Source organism: Triturus cristatus, chromosome 4_1 (assembly GCF_964204655.1).
Source record: "Triturus cristatus chromosome 4_1, aTriCri1.1, whole genome shotgun sequence".
Taxonomy (NCBI): Eukaryota; Metazoa; Chordata; class Amphibia; order Caudata; family Salamandridae; genus Triturus; species Triturus cristatus.
In genome coordinates this window covers 1,336,527,326-1,336,549,985 of record NC_140585.1, presented here as the reverse complement: position 1 = coordinate 1,336,549,985, position 22,660 = coordinate 1,336,527,326, and the positions used below count along the sequence as shown (strand labels likewise).

The window sequence follows — 22,660 nt, the reverse complement described above, 5'->3', positions numbered from 1 at the left end:
TGTGGAGTTAAGAACAGTAAATCTGCACTTACTAATATATACTTACTGCCACTATATTCTGGTTGTTTACATTTGTGTTATGATTTTCTTGTTGCATAATATTTCTACATCTACATTCTGATATACAGCCTTGGAAACAGAGCCACAAATCTCTGAGGAGTACAAGCCCTCAGTGGGTGGGCACTCCAGACGGGTTCATACGTCATGCAGGTGCATCCTCCTACTTCTGTTGTTCTCTTCTCAAACCTTTTCCCCTGTGCAGGGGTTTAACAATGGTGGTGGAGAGGTGTGCAACTTGGTAGCCCGTACCTCGTCCTCTCATGCCACATCATCCATCCACCCTTAACTGGTAATCCCAGGGACCAGTCCACTGGCTGCTCAACCCCTTGCACATCATTCTGAGAAGAATGTAAGAGAAGCAGCTGAGAGTGAATTTGTAACACATCTCTCCTCTGAGCCAGGCTTCTCCCTCTAAGGTCACAATTCTTCCCTCCAAACAAAGAAATCCTCCCCACCCCATAGTGTTGACAGGGGCCAGAGGTTTACCTGTCTTCCCTTTGTGTTATGTGGAAAGACCTTCAAGTGCTTGTCTTGGAGAAGCTGCTTATCAGCTTATGGACATTTTCCCCATCCCCTTCCTTTGCCAGGAGAAGTCTAATCTAACAGAACCGGCCAATTGTTCCGAAAGGCGCTTTGAACGACCAGCTGCTAAGCAGAATACGTATCTTGCCCTGTAGGGAAGCTTTCATCCTAAACTCATCAATGCTAGGTGAGGGAAATAGACTCAAAATCATAAGTGCATGGACAAACTCATATACAGTAAACCTGACTCTTACTATGAGTTCTTGTAGGAAAATACATGTCAACGACCTTCCTACCATGTGCCAATCAAAACGTACATTTTAAGCACATTTTATGCAAAGTATAGAAATCAAGTTTAAACAGTAGTTTGTACTCCAGCCAAAAGAATGGGATTTTTTGGATCTCCAGTATTCTTATAAGGCCTTAGCAGATCATAATGAATGTAATCTTTCTCCCTTTGTGTGATAGTGGACAACATAGAAACAGTCTTCCTGGCTTAGCTACAGATGTGTGTACACGCATGTGAACATGTATTCATGCATACCCTGCACAGCCCTCCTAACTCCGTTGTGCAGCATTAGACCTTATAAAGAAAATGATCGAGGTTGTCCCCAAATGTCTTAACTAATGCAACGACCTTCAGGTGTTTGGCAGATCCCTGGACAAACACGATGATGCCCTTGTGAATGGTTGTCAGGCCAATCTAACTCTCAGTAAAGATAAATAAGAATTTCTAAAATGCTATTGGTGGTGTCAAATTATTGCAAAAGATGAGGAGAATGTCATTTTTAAGTATACAGTGAGTGCTCCTGCTTACAAATTCCTATTTTACGCGGCACACTGAAAATCTTCCTGGCACCGTTCTTGTATCAGTGTGGCACTTTGACCGCTAGCTATGCCCCTGGTACACGTAGATAGCTTGTAAACTGGAAGTGGCAGTGCAAACGTTTGCTGTGACTCTTTGCATTAGTCAAAGTTTCACTAACTGCCGCTTCTGTACATCACCCCAAAGGTCACCTATATAGGCGGTCCGAGTGATGTCTGGTGGCTTTTTCAAGACATGATGCTCCACTCTTGTTTGAATTGTCATGGAAGTGGTTGCAGGGCAAAAAACACAATTTCCGGGCTGCACGCAAAAGGATTAAAACTCGATGAAACTCTAACCTTCTGTATAAACTTGGTGTGCATTTCGTCATTCGTGTATGGTGGCTTTTTCTCCTCAACAGGATCAGCCTATGAAGGAAAAGAACAGGAAGCAATGGCAAATTATGGACAAAAAGAAAATTGGTCATCATTTCTTACCATGAAACATATCATACATACACTAAGTCTAACAAACATTGTTTACTATCACATTAGCTGCACAGGTGGCGATGAAAAGTTTGATTAGCAACCTGTTTAACCGTGTCTTTATCATCTTTTCAGAACATTGAGCTGAAGGTAGAAGTAGAGAGCCTTAAGCGAGAGCTACGAGACAAACAACAATCTCTTGAGAAGTCCTGGTAAGAAACATTTTGAGTCACTGATCTTGTATGCTGGAGGCTGTGTTGTCCACTGTATGGGTTTTGCCTTGCTATGCCTCAGTTGTAATCAGATAGTTCATGAGATCAATGGTTGTTAAGGAAAAAGTAAGGGGTGGAGTAGCCCGGGCCTGTGTTCAGCCACCACCATGTTAAAAGCTGTCTAACTGCATTTGCAGCCGACATTTGCACTCCCTTTCTCTTTTCAAATTTCTGATTTATTGAAAGGAACCAATGTCTCTCAAGTGGTAAAGCTTTCCAGCTTGCCTTTAGGCAAATCTCTCAGCTACGTTCGCCTTTCAGCCACGCCCTTGCATCCCGCCATACTTCCCCTCACCCCCCACCTTTAATGCGGCGCTCTCCTCCCTCACCTGCACGCACCTTTGGTGCCTCAGTACATTTACCATGCAGTTCTTCAAATATATTAACTTGAAATAAACACCATCAGTGGCAGAGAAGGGGGGAGTACTTGGAGACCACAAACAGCTCGGACGCTCTAATTACAAATCAGAGAGGGCACAAAATGTTCACATAATTATTCGTTTGACTCTGGAGAGGCAATCATGTTATCTTTGATTGAACCTCTTAATATCCCTCCTCCTCTCACGTCCCGCACCTCTCTCTCCGCAGTAGACCCCAACTCTCTCCACCGGACTACTGCTTCAGATCCACGGCCCCTACCCTTCTCCGGTATCTTTAATTGGCTCCACTGTCTCCATCCAACACTGCTCCGTTTTGTCCTACCGACCCTTCTCCTTTCCATCTGGGGCTTGCACCCGCTGCTGTCCTCTTACTTCACGCCTCACATCTCTATCATTCTCCACCGCCCCAACATTTCTTAACCCACCCCTTCCCAAACCTATGCTCCCTCTATGCTGCACAGTTGCCCCACTTCTCCACCCGTTCAGGTTGCCCAATAATTTCATCCTCCTTTTACCTTAGCTGCTCCCTATTAACTATTACCTTCTTACCTCTCCTTTAATCGAACTATTTTTTTCTATCCTTACACATTTTTTCATCATCCTCGCTCCGCTCTCATTTTGTCTCTTATACTTTAGTTTTCCCCACTTATCCTTTCCCCCGTCGCCATGTTGAAAGAAGTCCATGTGCGCTAACCCCCAGCGCACTCCTCGATCCTGCACCCCCGCCCCTCGCCCTCATCACGTTTGCCCCCCTCGCCCCTTCACTGTCCTCCCTTCCAAACCTCGCTCTCTCCCGTCCTCCCTTCCTGGCCACCTTGCCTTCTCGCCCCCCTTTCTCAGCCACGGCCACCTCACGCCTCCTCATCCCTTCACTTTACAATTCACGTGTAATGCTCAGAAACTTCGAGGCTCTGCTCAGATTTATAACCTAATTATAACGGCCCCTCGCAGGAGGCCCAGTGCGGAAGGCCTGCTTTACAAGGCTCCCGCCTCCTCAGACTCCCTTTGCCTTGAAGAGAGGTCAGCTTACTGAAGCGAGCAGATCCGCAGCACCAACGCACTCAGCGTGACACACTTACTGGACCGCAGGAATATAAAAGAGAAGGATTGAAACAACACGAGCACGTCAAGCACGCCAACAAGGACGCACAAGCTGCATCACCAAGAGTAAAGTGACACACACAATTCAGAAATAAGAAATCTAGGTAGGCACAGCAAACCACTACAAACACCGAGGTGAAAAAAGCATCAACTACAATTTCACAGAAAGTGACTATTGTTTACGAAAGATACACAATACACATACATAGAGACGGCCAGACCTACATGCCCTTTCAGAGAAGTGACAAAACGTTCCACATTAACACATTAGGGCAATACGCAAGCACATCTAAACATACCAGCTAGAAAAACATATCCCTCAAAGAGAAGAGCTATATAAATGCCCAGCAATAAAAAGAGGTGACCAGAAAAACGAACATCCGGTTGGAGAGACACAAAAACATATCTTCAAGGAACTAACAAGTGGAAATCTAAGACATTCAGCTGGAGAAGAACACACAAAACTCTATGCACGGAGACAACACTATCTACATGTCCAATGGCAGACAGGAGAGGAACAGACGGTAGTAAATTCCATATTTTTTTTTGGGCATGATCACTCCAGATTTCTTTCCTTTATATGAAGTATGTTTTTGCTGGCTTTAGGACTCTGTGCACTTCTCCACTGGTGAACAGCAGCAAACTGACTGTCTTTCCCCTCTAAATCATGTGCTGTACATTGTAACTTCCTATTTGACCCATATAACTTTCCTATAAGTACATTGTAGATAATGCCATAGGTGTACTTATGCCATAGGAAGTTAAATGGCATATCTGGGCTGCAGTGTATTATTTATACCACCCACATATAGAACACAAATGTTTCTACCATGACTACCACTGTGCCTGGCTAGGCTGCAGTTTTAATGCCCTGCCGTGATATAATGCAGGGAAAAGTGCCTTTACTATGTAGGAAAGGCCTATTTTTATATAGTCATAAGCGACCCCTAAAAGGATGCAATGTAAGCACATAGGAGCTAGTATATAACAAGCATTTGCAATGCAATAGGTCTCGCATTTATACAAGTTTGAGCTATTGGCATTGTAAATGACAATGCTTTTTATTTAAGTTTGGTTTTTTTAAAACATAAATAAAAGGCACTGTCATTTACAATGCCAATAGCTCAAACTCGTATAAATGCGAGACCTATTTCATTGCAAATGCTTGTTTTTTTAAACCGTAAAAACACTAAAGGACGTGTCAATGTGTAAAATATCTTGACCATACAGTACAAAGTAGTTTCTACGGTGCGACAAATCATGCCGTTGTAAACAGATACCATCCCAAAAATGTGCATTTATACCATAAAATTATTTGTTGAAGGGTAAATAATACGAATGGCAGGGTAGGGCTGGATCAGGTTAGCTCTCAAGCAGATTATACATTTTAATGAGCGAATTAACAGGCCGTTGTTATAAAGTGCATAGATAGATCACAGACTATATGTATGATTTACAATGCATCGGTCTGAGCCAAGGGGTTGAGCACATTGCTGAGACCTGCTAATATATGGCTTTTAAAGTGCAAGTAAGTTCGTGTACAGGTCCTCTAACGCCAGGCCTTGCTGCACTGGAAGCTGGTCACTTTTTCTGTTGAGTCTGTTGAAGATTCACATTACTTAACGAATTGCGTACCAGCATTATACACTTTCCAAGTGTTGCCATTTCAGTCACTGTTTCCAGGCAGTATAGAAAGGAGACAGCCTCCTTGGCAAGTGTATTCCATGCGGTAAGAAGATGGGCCTCAGTAGTGTTCAGTGGGCCTGCACTAAAGCTGGGCAGCAAAGCAGTATATGGGCTAAGGATTCCTTTTTTATAATAACACAATCTAGACCCAATAATGCTTTCAAGAGATTTCTACAATGGATTCAATTAGCTGATTGTAAGCGGAACCAATCTTCTATATACAATCTGTTTAGGAGCAAATTTTCCCACTATCTGTTGAAAATGTGGTTTGGCTGTAATTCAGTTGCAAAGCTGTTAAAGACTTATGCAGGGCTTTTGCTTGTACGCCTTCCATTTTCAACCCCTGTGACCGGTTATACAGCTTTTTTATTATTGCAGATTTGATACAATGCAGTGGCCTCGGTGGCATCAGTACCAGAAACGTGGAGAGGAGTTGAAATTGTACCAATCTAAAAAAATATCAACCGGAAAAAACCTGTCAACAACCCATTAACCCATTAATTTAACTGATACCTTGCAAAAAGTCAACATCAAACAAGTTCTAAATAAACTTACCAATTGGATAGTTGAAAATAACATTCTTTCACCGTATCAAACAGGATTTAGAACAAGAACCAGTGCAATTGACCAGGTCTTTAGGTTTTTGTGCATAGCATGGAAATATACCAACCTGAGGGGAGGTCATCTATACGTAGCATTCATTAATTTAAAATCTGCTTTTGGCCTTGTCCCAAGAGGTCACCAGTGGGACTCATTGAAAAGCCAAGGTGTACCTGATGAGCTCTTGGTGCAGATAGCTAGATTACATCAAGACAACTATGCTAGGGTTAAATTGGGCCCTGAAGGCGATCTTAAGGATGCCATACCTATTAAAAGGGGAGCGAGACAGGGATGCATGTTGGAACCCACTCTTTTCTCATTATGTGTTAACAATTTTGTGCTACGTCTGCACCAGAGCAAACACGACTCCCCAAAATTAGGTGGGGTCCCGATACCTACATTATTATTCACAGACAATACCATCCTTCTATCACAGACTCCAAATGGGCTGTTAAGGCTATTGGATAGCGTTAATAACTATTGTACTATAAAGGACCTTGAAATCAATTCTAGTAAATCAAAGTATTGTGGGCATAAGATCTCACAAGTCCTTTAGGAAAAACATCACTGTCCATAACCAACATCTGGAGTATGTGACAAAGTTATATTGGCATCACAATAGACACAAAACTGTCATGGAAATCGCAAATACAGAAATCCAAAGTTGTTTTGCTGTAGAATTCAATGGGCATTGCAAACAAAACCTCAAGCCTCCAAATCCAAGGCAGTAACACCAGCCCTGGAGGTCTACAAATACAGGGCCCAAACAGCAGTCCTCTATGGGGCGGAACAGTGGGGGGAGCAACTTGGGTACACTTATTTTAGATGAAAATCCATTTGTAAGGATGTTGGTTTGTCTGCCCAAATGTACGCCAATGACACCAGTGTATCATGACATTGGCATCAAAAGAATAGAACATCTAGCTGTATTGAGACCCTTCCTATTTTAGGTTCACTTATGGGTCACGCAGGACCTCATTTGTTATAAAGAAGGACTAAGAGAAATATTGGATCTTGCTGGTCGCTACATCAAGATCTGGTTTAATAAACAAGGGTTGAGTTGTTTTTTATATGATCCCAACTTACTAACAGTCAATTCAAATCAAGTCTTGAAGCGAACCTATTGAGAATATGTAATAAATAGCGTTCAGTGTAACGTCAGTTTGGATAGGCTTACCGCACATTTCCTGAGTGTTAAACCATTGTCTTGTTGTGTAACTATATCTGGATATTGTACAATCGAAATTTGCAAAATCATTATATATGAAGTTCCGCATTGTTATCCTGCAGATTAAATCGAACATGACTAGATGGTTACCTGGTCCCATTGTTGAGGGGGAGGCTTACTGTACACTTTGCACTTTAAACGCTGAAGAAAACCTTGTACATGTGCTATTTTTTTGTCCAGTCCATGCCTACCCGAGAAGGAAGTGGATTAGACCAATGTGTTGCAGTATGGGGACTTGCAAATGTCTAGAAGCATTAAGAATTTTAAAATCAGACATGTTGCAACTAATAGTCTTTGGTCTTAGCAGATACCTTTTAGTCGTAAATCTGGTACGCAAGGTAAAAGTTTTGAGATTTGAATTTGCAGACTATAAGTGACTTATTTTATTTTTACATGTTTTAGATTTTTATTCATTTTATGTGATCTTGTTTTACTGAGTATGCAACGAATTGTAAATTTGTTGGATTAATATTGAAAACTGTGTTGTATTGCATGAAATGTTGTATATATGCGTTTTATGGTTTATAACCAAAATAAAAGCGAATTGAATTGAATTTTATACTGGTGTAATTGATCTTGTTTGTATACCAGTTCACTGTTACAAGTTGCAGACGTTCGTTGGCCAGCACAAGATTTGTGGACCAGGGGTTGTTGGAACTTATCAGAATAATTTTTTTATGGCCTTCATGGTGTTAGGAGAAGCAGCCATTACCTGATAGTAGAATTTTGCAAGTGCTGCCAAAACATCCACGTTTTGTTGTACCAGTCCAAATTCTAATCTGGTCAGGGTGTTACTCATGTGAGCGAGAAGATGAAATAGCTTCTTGTAAGCTGAAAACTGAATATTTTCTAATGGGGTGCTGAGCATTCCTGGAAATGCCTCCAGTGCATAATTGAGTGCATGAAGTTACTTGGTAAAAAGAACCCTGCGAATGGCCGTTGGACTGTCAAGCATGTTGTTTAACTTTCATAAGGCGTATGTGACCATTTTTGCTTTACTTTCCATTTTATGTATATGCAGAATTGGTCTGCCAGATTCGCATATCCAGGCAACCAGGTAATTGTAATGTTGAACACAGTCCAGCACCTGTGAGGCCAATCCCCATCTGGTCAACCTTTTCTTAGAGTATCTCCCACAGAAAACAACTTTAGTTTTATTCCCATTGGCCACAATCTCATTCCTGAGATTGTACCTATTCAGGGCGTTGAGGACTTTTGCAGACTGATTTTTGTGTAGTCTAGCAGCACTAGATCGTCCGCATACTGCACAAGTGGAATCCTCTTGTCGCCAATTCTTGGGGTGACTATGGCGGCTCCAGCTAGCGCCAGACTCAGGTCCGCCGTGTAAAGGTTGAATAACATTGGGGCCAGCACACAGGCCTGTTTTAGTCCATTGTCCGTGTGAATCTTAGCAATTGCTGTCTCCCCTGCGAGTTTTACACATACCCAGGTCCTGGTATACAAGGACATCATTGCTCGTACCAGTTTAGGTCAGATGTTCCATCTCTCAAGCTTCTGCCACAAGATGTTCTGGGCAATTTTATCAAAGGCAGCTGAGTACAAAACATGCAAACAGTGTGAGGGAGTTGTGAGCTGCTGCTTGCTGGGCTAAGTCTGAGAGGACGAGGAGGTCCACTGCTGACGCTCCTGCATGGAACCCTGTTTGATAAAAGGACAGGAGGCCTGCCTCGCAAGCCCACTGTGCTAATTCCTGAAGTCATATGCTGGTGTATGCTTTACCATAAATGTCCGGGTAGTGCAATTAAGCGATAGTTTCTTGGATCAGTATTGGGGCCCTTCTTGAAGATGGGTTGGAGGATGGATCATCGCCATGACTCCGGGACTTCTTATTGGAGCCAGCATTCAGCATATAGTGGCGCCAATGCTGTGCTGAGTGCCAAAACTGCGTGTCTTCCCAGAATAATGAGCCTAGGAGCCCGTTAGGCCCGGGTGCACCATCCTTTCTGATTTGTTTTAGGACTTTGCGGATTGCAGGTTCCCATATGGGAGATTTTACTTTCCTATTTGTGTCCCATCGTCTGTTTCTTTTAGTCAACAGTGTTGATCAAGGAGCGTTGGTCCAGCGACTCACAGTAAAGTACTTTAACATGGGCAATCAATTCCTTGCTTGCATGGAGTTCCCCCCACTTTTGCCCCTATAGCATATGGCGTTGATGTACTGCCAAAATTGCTTATGTTTCTTTACAGCAATCAAGTCAAAATGTATAATCTATTTAGCCGCCTGGGCCTTCCTCCTGTGTTCTCATACCAGATGTTGGTGTTTCCAGGCCACAGTATGTAGCTGCTCTTTTGAGCGAGTGTTGTTTAATTTCCTGTATGCTCTTTGTCTGGCCATTAAGTGCTGGGCACTTTTCTTAATTTTGTTACCGGTCCTAGTGAGTAAGTGTTTTTCCATGTCGGGGGGTGTTCCCTTGAAGTAATGTATGTACATCGGAGGACAGATTGGACAAGCCTATAACTATCCCTGACGTCCGGGGCAAGGTTGGCCACCCTGCCCAGCTTGTTTTCCAAGTTTTGAAGTTTCCTGTGGTCGTAGCAGTCCGTTTGATCCCCTGCATGAGTATATGGTATTCTCCACCGTTAGTGATCCCTAGGAGGGTTGCACAATATTGAGTTCTGGCTGATATGTCTAGACCGACCTGTAGGGCGGCGTGATCACTCTTGCTTCTTTGTATCACCTCATAGGAGGTGTGGCACTTGCATAGAGCCTGCAACAGGAAAACATAGTCCATAGTGGATTGATTGTCGAAGGAGGGGGTATGTGTTATCCGTGGATTATTTGTTGTGGCTATTTCCTCCTTAGAATTGAGATTGTACATTTGCAGGAAGGTGTTGAACCTGATTGTTTAGCTGTTTGGCCTGTATTCTGCCGCATCCTCCCTCAGGCGATGTATATTAAAGTCCCCCAGTAGCAGAAATTCTGAGGATTGATACTGTATTATTATTTTTTCCAGGTGCCGCAACATCTGGTCCAGTTTGCCCAAACTGCCTGTGCCATGAGAATTAAAAATAAACGTTGATTATCATTATCATCAAACAGCCAGCTGGACCCATTAAACCATTTCAAATGCCAGCTTGAATCACTTCAGAGTGGCTATTTATTTCTGTAAAAGTCAGATTTGTTGAATGCTTAATGTAAGTTGAGATGCATACTGATGGTTTCCAAAATAGAAGTAGTTTGTTTGCAAGCCAGTGAAATTCTGCATAACCTGTTAGCAGCGTAGGACTTAATGCACATGTCTCGTTATGCAAATGATTTGCACTGTATCAAGAAGTGCAAGTGCACCCTTACCGTGTAAGATCTAGCCACATTCCATGTTAATATATTGATGCTGTTAATTTGACATGAAAGTTTGGTTCTGTTTGTGCTAGGAATAGGTTGGCTTTCTTTGTGCCAGACCTGTGGTGACCCAGTCCCAGTAGGCAGTGTCCAATGTCTGCTGGGTTGTGCTGCTATGAATAGAGATGACCTGGCAAGCCAATTCCTGCCCATTTAGTCTGCACTGGATTTGAAAGTTATCATACCTACTTGGTGCTTCATGTCTTTTTGTTCCCTTTAACAGGCCCTTCTTCAGGCTGATCTGGAGCAGCGCCCTGAGGATATGTGGATATTTTTGTTCTTCCTTTGGCCTGTCTAGTATTACCTATTCTGCAAACTTTTTTTTTAAAGCTTCTTTTTATTAAACAAGTGTCAGCATTTCAAAACTGTTACATATTCATATATTTAGGTACATGTTTCCCCGGTGGTTTACACAATCTGTGACTCATAAACATGGTGTAGTAATCATGGTGTCAGTGGAGTCTACCTGTAAAATTCGCTCTCATCCCACCCTCACCCCACCTAACTATTCAATGCCACCCCGTACCCCCTATAGTCTACCCACAGCTGCCAAATTTTCTCCCATTTCTTGGGGCATCCCCTGCTCTCATAAATTGTCTTTTCTGCTGCACAGCAACAGTCCATGTCTCTTTTCCATTGAGATACTTTTGGCGATTGAGTGGCCCCCCATGCCCCTGCCATGTTCCGCTTGGCGACCATTGCCGCCACCTGGAACCAGATTTTTTGATACTTGGGCCAGTTCTGTTCCCCAGAGACACACAATATATGCTGCCTAGCCTCCAGGGGGACTTCCTGTTCTAACACTTACGACATTATCCAAACCACCTAATTCTATATGATCGGGCAGTCCCAGAGAATAAGGAAAAATGTTCTCCTCTGAGTGCAGCCCCTCTGACATTTCGCTGTTAATATGCGCCCTAGCTTAAACATAAGTGTGCTGGTGTAATAGGACCGGTGCAGTATCTTCAGCTGGACTAATCTAAATCATGCCCGTATTGCCACCTATCTAGGACTCTGCACTGCCTCTGCCCAGTCATCATCCTCTAGCAATCCCACCTCGGATTCTTGCAGCTTTATTAGTAAGTCTGGTGAGTTGTTTAATATTTTTTTATATGTACAGGACAGTGCCTTCTCTGGAATTGGATCCAGTAACACCTGTCTTCTAGTGGACTGTATTCGGGAATCTGATCCCCATCTTTAAGGTGTCCGCCCAACGCATGCTTCAATTGTAAATATCTATAGTGCTCCGTGGGTGCCAATTGAAAGTCTACCTGTAAGTCTGCAAACAACATTACTGCCTGTCGCTGCCTGTACTGCTCGATTTTCCCGGCCTTTCTTGTGTTAAAGAGGGACCAATATGACTTCAGTCTCTTTCCATTCAAGTTTAAGGGTTAGAGTAGTGTATAGAGCCTATTTACTAGGCACTTCGACATGATCCTGTGTTCTTCCCCATAGATCAGGGCTTGCACAAATAGCCTAGGGGATAGATTCGTTAGTATTAGGGGTAACCTGTCCTGTAGTGAGGGTATTTCATGGAGCCGTGCTGAATTCAGGCCTGGTAGGCCTTAAACGGGAGAGACTCCATCTTTCCTCCTGCTCTGGCAGCTTGGGATGTTTCTAGGTCATAGGCAGTGTTTTAGTTAGGAGGTGTTATTCGCTTGGAGAGAACCGGTTCAGGCCGGCCCTTATCGAAGGATTGTATTTTTCTTCATGCCGAAGACACTACATCAGGCCGGCCGGCTGGGAACGTGTCCTTGGCACGGGGAGGTACAAGAATTTGGTGGGCGGCAGGTTACGGGCTGGAATTTTCCATGAGGAAATGCACATCTATATTAGTAAAAGTCTGAGGTAGATACTGGTACTTGCTTCAGTCCGTAGGCGGCATCTGGCCGTTAGCAGTAAAGCTACTACTTATTCCAGGGAAGACAGATGACAAACTTGAAGGCGGAGAAAAACCGAGAGACAGATACTCTTCTAGCAGAATAGCCAGAGAGAAGAGAGTAGCCGATGAGGAAGAGGTCCCAGTGACTCGGAGAAGAGAGAAGGGAGTAGATCCGTGACTGCGGAGGTGTAACTTCCAGGCGAGCCGAGGCACAGACGAGAAGGGAACCTAGATGACCATTGAGTGCAGGCTACATACGACTAAGGTGATGTCGACCCCTTTTTATTAGAGTGTACAACCTAATCTTTCACTTTTCTTTGCAGGTTATATGTTATATTGTAATGTTATGTGATCGCATATGTAATGAATAAATAAAGTACCCAGTTTGTAGTGAACCAACATGTGCTATGTGTTCTTGCATGAGAGGGTAGCCTATTCTTCTAGTCAGCTGTGACTTGATATGAACAGATGTTAACCCTGATCAGGTAAGTGGTAACTGAATAAGGGAGGAAGGAGCCCCTCGAACCAGAGGACAAGTCGTGTTCAAACTGGCAGTTCTTGTGTGATCTGATAAATAGTAACATTGATTCCCTTGTTGTATGTTATGGTAATCATAGGATGAACTTGTGCTGAGGCTGCCGTCTGGGTAGGAAGTCCTGGGTCCGTCTGGGACCGCGAGGCTAAGGCTGCCGTCTGGGTAGGAAGTCCTGGGTCCGTCTGGGCCCGCGAGGCTAAGGCTGCCGTCTGGGTAGGAAGTCCTGGGTCCATCTGGGACCGCGAGGCTAAGGCTGCCGTCTGGGTAGGAAGTCCTGGGTCCGTCTGGGACCGCGAGGCTAAGACTGCCGTCTGGGTAGGAAGTCCTGGGTCCGGCTCCAAGCATTGCTGGTGGCGAGGGTTGAAATGCGCATGTTGGGCTGGGCAGAGCAAGGCCCAGTTGTGTCACACTGACCCAGCCATTCAAGCTCCACCCCCCACCCACGTCTGACTCCACCCGCCCTCACCTGACTCTAGACTACAACTGTAAAATGGAAAAGTTTGCCTGGTAGACATGCCGCTCACTGCCCAGCTGCCGCTGTTAAGCACTATATTGGAATCAGCTGGGAATCATTAGAAGTAATGACATTACTTAATATGGGGCACAGGGGCAGGGGGGCAATGCCGCCATGCCCAAATGAAGAAACCGCTGTTGCATCCACAACCTTTAACCTGTGTGTTTGTAATAGGTTGACAAGACTGCCTGTTTTCGGAACCAGATGGGTCAAGGGACGATACCCTATAATCATGTATTGGATCCATCAGGTGCAAGGTCATAAAACCAGCAGAAGTTTGGGTATTACAATCTCCTGCAATTATTTCAGGATGCCTATGTTGCGACTGCTCAATCATGCTTAGGAGACAATCTATGATTCCTGACTGCAGGTTTGGGGGAACAGAGCGCATATATTTATGAAATTGATGTCCCAGGCACCCGGAGCAGAGCCTGTTTTAATCGCTGTACCCAGCAAGTCTCTGAAATTCGACGGAATTCTCTTTATTGTGGCAAACAAGTCCATCCTCAACCACATCAACAGCCCACCGGATGTCTTCCCCACAGGAGAGGGTACAGCATTGCTGGCGAATGATATATACCCAGATCTAAAGACCGGGTCTGTCACCCACACCTCTTGTAAGAAGATGATATGGTGTTGGTCTATGAATGTACCTCATTCTGGGTCCCCTAGCTTGGATATGACCCCCTGTATGCTACATTCCACGACAACAATTTTAGACCATCAGATTCATATGGGGTTGCCCCAGATTTATACACTAGTGAATTGGCGCTCTGTCTCATTTGTGCCTCTGGGAGTTTGGGTGCCTTTAAGGATATTCCCTTGTTATCCCTGTGGCCATGGAAGCTATTTGGGGTCTTAGCCAGTACGGTTCTTAGTGAAGGGGTACTTTCAGCCGTGAGGATGCAACATCACCTCTCTAAGTTATCACCAGTCAGTCGACGTCAGACAAATTAGATGCATGGGCCTCTGTAGGAACAGCAATTTGTGAGTGGAGTGGTGGATTCCATGAACAGTCAAATTTTAAAGGTGATGATAGATTTGTTTTTTTTTACCTTAAGCCTTATTAGACAGCCTATAGGGGAGCCTGAATCTATGCTCCAGTGCTATCAACCCACTTACAAGGTCATACTTTGTCAACTTCGGGCCAATATGATCAGATGTTACATGTTGGTTGGTATATCGAGTGGCCTTTAGTTTATCCTCTCTAATGTCTGATCCACAGCCTGTGGACTTTCTAAGCCAGTAAATGGCTTTGTTTGTTAGTGAATCCTATGGTTCTCTGGTACCTAACTGGAGTTTGAACATTAATCATGAATATGTTGTGTTCCGTTTTAGGAGCCACTCCTGGCATATTCCCAATGCTTATTGGGTTTGAAGTTGTAGTGACCCCCTGGGTGATTTGTTGAAACCCTTCCCCACCAAATGGGTGTAAGTGCCTTCTGGCAGGTGCCTTAGGAGGGCTAGGTTTGCGCCTTAAGTGCAAGGATGGTTTAGCAGTCATTCCGGATGCACCAGCAGCATCAGGAACATTAGCCTTGCAGAACTGAGTTGCACAGCGCATAAGCAGACTATTATCAAATGTGCTTCCCAGATGGTTAGAGTGGCTAGTGCGTACAGGATCAACCTTCGCGTCAGTTGCTGAGAGTCTCTATTAAGGTTCGCTACCAGAGCGACAAGGCTATCTATTTTACGGTTGAGCGCCCTAGAAAGCCTACCAATATATTCTCTCTGGTTGTGTATCTCTTTTCTGAGTGATGTTAACTGCAGGTGTGCAAGGTCCTCGCCTAGCCCTGAAGCGCTGGACTGAGTTGCCACTGACTGGATGTTATCTGAGATTTGCTCATCAAGGGTCCCTAGTACTTCAAACTGGTTCGTACATTCAACAGCAACTGTGGGAACTATAGTGGCCCAGTCCAGAGGCTGCACTCCTGAAGGTGCTTATCAGCTAGTACCAGGAGATGACTGGGGATTGGTAGATGGTTCATTATTAGTATGAGCTGATGGGCTAATGTTTCCATGTTTATTGAAGAACGATTTGATGTCCCCCTCTGACCCTTCCCTGGTTTAGTTGCCTTAATCTTTGGGCCTAGCAAACCTTCTACCTTCTCGATTAGTATATATATTTCGTTAAAGGTGCAATTTTACGCAGAATGTTAGTTGCTTTTTGCTGTGCCCGAATCAGATGATTTATCATTAGCTTTACATTTAATTATGTTGGCCAAATAAAGGTTAAACTCCTACAGCAGCTAGATTGTCATTAACTTATTGGAGCAGCTGCACAAAGAAAGCAGGAGTGGTTTTAAACCTGCTATCCCAGATTTAACTATAGTCTGAATAACCAACTGGGATATTGTGCAAAGTACTCCGACAGCCACGAAAAGAAGCCACTGCAACCCGCTGAGTGTCCAGGATCACTTATATCACGGCGAGGGTATGATTTACAAGCGCATTGTTCATGTCACGTATTACACACACTGGAGTAATTTCAGAAGACCCTTCATCCTGGGGCTGCAGGGCCTGATACAGGCAGAGCGATGAAACACTCCTGTGCTATGTCACACGGGGTTGTGGCTGCTCGATGTGGAGGGGAAATGAGGGTCAGGCCCCGGTCCGTTACATAAACAAGAGCCGTCTTTGCAGGTTACTCCTCCTTAGGATGCTACAAGCAGGCATCGCTGTTAAGAGAGTTATCCAATGCAAATGTATGCAGCAGCCCCGCACGCGCACAGGCTCTCCAAGTTCGCGGGTCAATTACAGAAGTCAAATGCAGCGTAAATAGGCTTCTGTAGTGTTGTGGGCCCTGGGCCCACATGCTACTAAATGATGGACACAGACACCGTCATATTGCACACTTAACTGGCCACGAGCACGTGCAGGGTCACGTCACTTGAGACGTGTGTGGGGGATGGGTGTGGGGTGCAAGTTTGTCCGGCCCTCGAGGGAGTAGCTGGCAATACAAGTGCCTGCTGAGACACTAGAATGTGTGCAGCATTACACTACAGCTGCAAGAGCCACTCTCTTAGTGCTGTGGGCTCTTACCAGACTTAGTGGGCCCTGCCTCCTTCTGTTGCCATGGGCGCATGATGGCCTGCCCTTTGCCAGGGCACAGCCCTCGCTCATCCTGCGTCGCAGACCTAGAAGACAGGATTTCTAGCGCTTATTCAGCACAGGTGGTGGAAGGGGGTAAAAGCACCAAGGATTGCCTCCTTCGGCCCTGGCAAGCAGGTTCACATAGTCCCTCTCCGCAGTGGGATAGCAAAGTGTCTGGTATCCCACACAGCATGATGCGAAGGCGCGCTTTATAGTTCTTATTGAGCACAGGTGGTGGAAGGTGGTGAAAGCCCGAGGGATCGCCTCCTGGGACCCTGGGCAAGGTGTTCCACGTAGTCCCTCTCCACGATGGGAAACCAAAGTGTCCGGTATCCCACACCGAATGATCAGAAGATATGCTTTATAGTGCTTATTCAGCACGGGTGGTTGGAGGTGGCAATAGCACCCGGGACCACCTCCTGGGGCCCTGGGCAAGCTGGTCCACGTAGTCCCTCTCTGGGACGGGAAAGCATAGTGTCCGGTATCCAACATGGCGGGATGAGAAGACGTGCTTTATAAAGCTTATCTAGCACAGGTGGGAAAAGCACCAGGGACCACCTTCTGGAGCCCTGGGCAAGCTGGTCCACGTAGTCGCTCTCCGTGATGGGAAAACAAAGTGTCCAGTGTCCTGCGCGGCAGGATGAGAAGACACACTTTATAGCACTTATTTAGCACAGGTGTTGGAAAGTGGTGAAAGTACCAGGGTCCGCCTCATGGGCCCTGGGCAAGCTGGGCCACGTAGTCCCTCTCCGGTATGGGAAAGCAAGGCGTCCGGTATTCACACACTAGCCAACGTTCATACCACTATAATGGAAACATCCATGGCAAAAATTGAGCTAGGAGACCACGAAGAAACTACTGAGCCAATCAAAACTGAGATGGCAGATGTCATCTGCAGCAAATCAGTGGCAGAAGTAGCACAGCAGGCTCACGCTCATGTGGATTCTGCAGAGTCGAACTCCATTCCTCAGCTCATAGCCCAGCATAGTGCAAAACAGGCTCCACATTTGGCTGCCAAACCCACTTTGCAAGAGTAAGCAGAGGCGGTTGAGGAAGAAGACATGGAAAGAGAGGGAATTCTCTTTGCATGTAAGAACCATTCACCAGTTGAAGACGTTAGTCTGCAAGAACAAAGCTCCAGCCAACTAGCGGAAGAGGGTGAAAACATTTTCCTCAACTCCATCATCGATCAAGAGTCCTAGGGTAGGAGTTCTCCCCCAAAATTTGTGAGGTCACTATTAAGGCGATAAAGAGTGTTGCGCTCACAGACACAGGAGCGTCAGTCAATGTCATGGACAGAACACATTTCCACCTCCTCTGACCCAAGCCTACACAACATGAGACAACAACTACCATATTCTCATATGGCACCTTCGAGTCACTGCCAGTTGCAGGTGTTTTCACCAACTCTGCAAATGAATCTCATTCCATGGTAACCAATTTCTGTGTTGTCGACCAAGGCACCACCACTCTGATCTGCTGTGCCACAGCAGAGCCTCTAGGCTTAAACTACTTTGCGTGCTGCATGAACACCAGATTAGTCAACAAAATCCTCAAGAAGTTTAAAGATGTTTTTTGGGGGGGCTGGGATGACAACAAAATCCTCATGGAATAAAAAAAAAAATTGGTGGGTCTAGGGTGTCTGAAAGTAAAACCCATCAGACTCCACATCAATGATACCAACAAGCCAGTTGCCGTCTGCCACAGAAGGGTCCCTTTTAACCTTAGGAAGAAAGTTGGACTGAAATTGAAATGAATGAAAAATATAGGAGTCATTGAGAGACGATCTGGCCCACACCATTGGGATTCTCCAGTAGTGACTGCAAAATACACCCAGCATGAAACCATTTGAATCTGCACTGACATTAGACTATTGAATGTGGCTATATGAAGGGAAAAGCATATCAACCCCACTTTAGACGATATATTGTCAGATCTGAACAATGCAAGGTGGATTTCCAAGTTGGAATTAAGCGCAACGTACCACCAGCTAAAGCAGGACAAAAAAAGTTGGTACATCACTACCTTCTTGACTCACATCGCATTGAGGCAAACAAAAGACTGAACGTCAGGGTGCCATAACCACTGAGGTCTTCCAAAATTCAATACAAGAGACTCTAAATGAACTACTGGGTGTCATCAGTCCAAGCAACGACAACCTTATTTACATACACAAATATTGGCCAAACATAACAAATGACTTTGCAGCACTCTCCGGTGACTCAGGGAAGCGCAGTTAACCCTGCACAAGGAAAAAGGTGGATTTCTGAGCAACAACATAACATTTTTTCAGCCCCTATTTTCCATCAAGGGACTAAGCATCAGCCCACAAAAGATTGAAGACATAAAACGAGTGCCTCTACCCAGAATTGTCTCAAAGGTTAGGCAGTTTCAAGGCATGATAAATTATTGTGGTTGCTTCATCCCCAATTTAGTCCCCTCACAAAACCTTCATTATCTCATAAATGTATCAACTACATGGTTGTGACACTGCTAACATGAAAAGGCCGTTGAAGAAAGCAAGGCAGCTATCTTACAGAACACAACAATTCAATATTTTGACACCCAGGCCAAAACCAAATGAATTGTAGATGATAGTCCTGTCAGGTTGGGAACAGGCCATTTCAAGGAACACCAATGATTCCACTGGAAATCCATCTCCTATGCCTATAGAGCGCTGGTGGACACCCAGAGGAGTTATTCTCAACTAGAATGTAAAGCTCTGGCAATCAGATGGCCATGCAACCACTTCCAACTGTACCTATTAGGGAGAGACTTCACAATCTTAACAGACCATAAGATGCTGATACCACTTTTCAAAGGAAGATTACGAATTCTCCCACCAAGAATACAAAAAAAGCTCTACAGCTCCAGCAATAAAATTTTGAGATCAAATTCCAGCCAGGATCAGAAAACCCGGACTTCACCCTGCAACATATCGCACAGGAGACCAACACCTTATCAAATCCACATAGGCTTTCATACAGTTCACACCCCAGAAGGCGTGTTCGAAAGCTCTTTCCCTAGAAGTGATTGACTGTGCCACAAAGGAGGAAACATGCATGCAGCTGGTGAGACAGGCAACACAAGAAACCACTGAAAAACATTATTGCCTGGCCATGCAGCAAGAGATGAAGAGACACAGCAAACGCTGGCAGTGATGTGAAAAGAGACACTCCTGATAGGCGATACGATTGCAATTCTCCAAGTCTCTAGCCAGAATCCCACATCAAGTTAGCCCATCAGAGACATCAAGGGATCGCCAAAACAAAAGCCCTCTGAAGAGAGAACGTGTCGTTGTCAACCCACAGGCATACATTTCGTGCCTCATCATCAAGGAAGCAAAAGACACACAATTTGATGGACGGAATGCATAACAAATCAAAACATTCATTCCCAGTCAAGAGATCTGGGTTAAATCCATCATTTTTTTGCTCATCAGCTATCCTGGCTGAAGAGGAGTGAAACCCGGAAACCGGTCCTACAATGCTTGTTGCCTGTCCAGGGAGGGCCTGGCTTGGCAGTTCGGGCTGGACTGTTCCCATGAGGCATAGGGTCAAGACTGATTTGCATATGGCCAGGTCTAAACTGGGGTGGCATGGTGATGGATTTAACCCAGATCTCTTGACTGGGAGTGAATGTTTTGATTTTTTCTGCATTCCATCCATCAATTGTGTGTCTTTTGCTCATCATCAAGGAAGGCACCTGCACAGTGGCCTGGGTTAAAGTCATTACCGACCTATGCAGCTTACTGGATCGGCACAGCTCATTGTCCTTATTCACACCTGCTTCAAGTACCCGCCATGTAAAACTGTAGAGTTGTTTGGGTGTGACAAATTCAAACCAAAGCTAGAAAGAATATTTGCAGCGTATTATCTACCAGTAGGTCTCAAGACTGACAGTGGTCACCTTTGATTGAACTAGCAAGACTTTAAGAAATGCATGCAAGAGCTGCACATTCAGCATTTAGTGGCCGCTCGACAACTTATTACATGCCAGCCAAAATACCCCACACTGTATGGGCAAATGCTTGCCGGCAACAGTGTTATTCAAGAGAGCTTCGAGGGACACGAGTCCAACAGCCCCAAGGTAGCTTCCACCTGAAACTGACTACAAGCACAGCCAAGAAAGACAGCAATGACCGTGCAACCAAAAGGGGTCGTGGGCAGGGCCGGACTGGGAACCGAAACCGGCCCTGGCAACGGGGTAGATGCAGATATGTACCAACTGCCATAATGTACTGGTCAGAGACCGACTACCCGGCTGCAAAGTTCGATTGGCATTTTGAACAAACTCTGCGTAGTCACATTCACAAACACAAAGGGCACAATAGTCTCGCCCAAGATAGGCAGTGTGGCTAGCACTCGTAATGTATTCCTATTTTTAAAATAAATACCGATGGAGATAATGGTCGGCCAACAGATGAAGAGGGAAGAAAGCGGCGCCATGCAGTGGGCTAGTGACGAATTCGGAGCAGGGGAAAGGGAGGGTGATGGTAGTGACAATAGGGCAGCAACTTTCCAGGAACTAACCACAACTCTGGAAATGGACTCTCGGACTCTGCTGACCTCTGCAGAGATTCGCAGACCTCCCCAGAAACGTTATAGGTCATTGCCGACACACAGTCATATACTTGTTCCATTGAAAGTCTTTTTAAGAGGCCTGACGTCACCGAACAAATAAAAGAGCCGGGCTTGGTGTGTTTGCTTATCAGTACCCGTGTTGCAACAGTGGTTTCCAGTGCCCTCTTCCCGCTGCGCCCCTGGCAGTCCACAGAGGCCTTTTGCTGTGAGGGCAGGGCAAAATGCATTTTATTTTGCCGATAATAATGTTTCAAGTTTCCACTGTTTCTGAATATATTTGTGCACTACTTAAATTATGATCACGTTGTAGATTATATTTTAAATATGAAAAACATTGATTTTCAGAAAATATTTTAGCGAACACCCTATTGACCCCCCATTTTCAGCCCAATCATAATCTATCACAGCCTAGTCAGTTTACGCCTGCCGCTGCTTGTGCTGTTCCTGTTGTGTGTGTGTGTGTGTGTGTGTGTGTGTGTGTGTGTGTGTGTGAAGTCCACATGCAATGCTGCAGTAGGTATTGTACGTCATCCAAGTGTGGCGTACGTTTCTACTGCTGCTAACCCGGTTGCATTGGATTTGCATGAGGGAAACTGGCACCGTGCTGCAGCTGGCCTGTATGCAAGGGAAGAGTGCACTTCTGCTGCTTACTCTGAACCTGTTAGTTCTTTGACATACTCTTTCACTTCTGCCATCAATTCAATTCAATTCAATTCAATTCATGAAGCTTTATTCGGCACATGTAGATGACCATAAAAGCATAAACAAAAAACAACAATACATTTTAAAAAAGACATTACAGCTAAAATTTACAACTTATAATTATAGTCAATGACTCATTAGACAATGCATATTATCTACATAAATATGTGAGATTAATAATCAGAATTCATTAAAAACTCATACTTTTCCTGGAATTGATGCACTGGTTTAAAAATGTGGCAGTGTAAAAACAAATATCTGCCGATTGCAAATTAAAAATTAAAGCCATGGCATGTTTGACTGTACATACTCCGTATTTAACAAACAAAGGTTTCAAAAATACTATACGAAAGCTCGTGTACAGTTTACAGAACAGCAGAAGGTGCACAGTGCTCTGTGCAGATACATCATCGCACCTACATGGCCCAATCGGATGTTTCTTAATGTTTGGATGGGCTACTAAACAGTGTGCCAGCCCAAATCTTAGTCTGGTTAGCACGAATTTGTGTGAATGCCTAGTCACCATAGTTAGGTAAGATGGAAAACCCTCCACTAAATTATATCTATTATAAAAAATGACAGAGGACAATGATCCGGCTATGATTGCTCGTTTCCTTTCCACATAAGTCAGAAATATACTTTTCATTTCTAATTTGGAGATCTTTGATGCTGCGCTAGGATTATTTAAAATATTCAGGTTAAAAATGTCTGAAAAACAGACAACAACATATTTAACCCGGGGAATATCTTCTGCCATCATTTTGGGGCCTGACCTCTTTGCGAACAATGCTTACACGTCTGCTGCCAATGCTGGACTTGGAAATTGTGTGTGACGTGAGCCCTGTCGCTAT

The 22,660-nt window shown here is 44.6% G+C and overlaps 1 protein-coding gene across 1 annotated transcript in view; it reads left to right on the top strand.

Moving 5' to 3' along the window:
* Positions 1-22,660, top strand: part of PDE4DIP (phosphodiesterase 4D interacting protein) — a 1,321,554-nt gene that overhangs the window by 78,025 nt on the left and 1,220,869 nt on the right. The window contains exon 2 of the mRNA XM_085654822.1: positions 2,008-2,084. Within this exon, the coding sequence (XP_085510948.1) occupies positions 2,008-2,084 (77 nt within the window). The remainder of the gene's footprint in view (positions 1-2,007; positions 2,085-22,660) is intronic.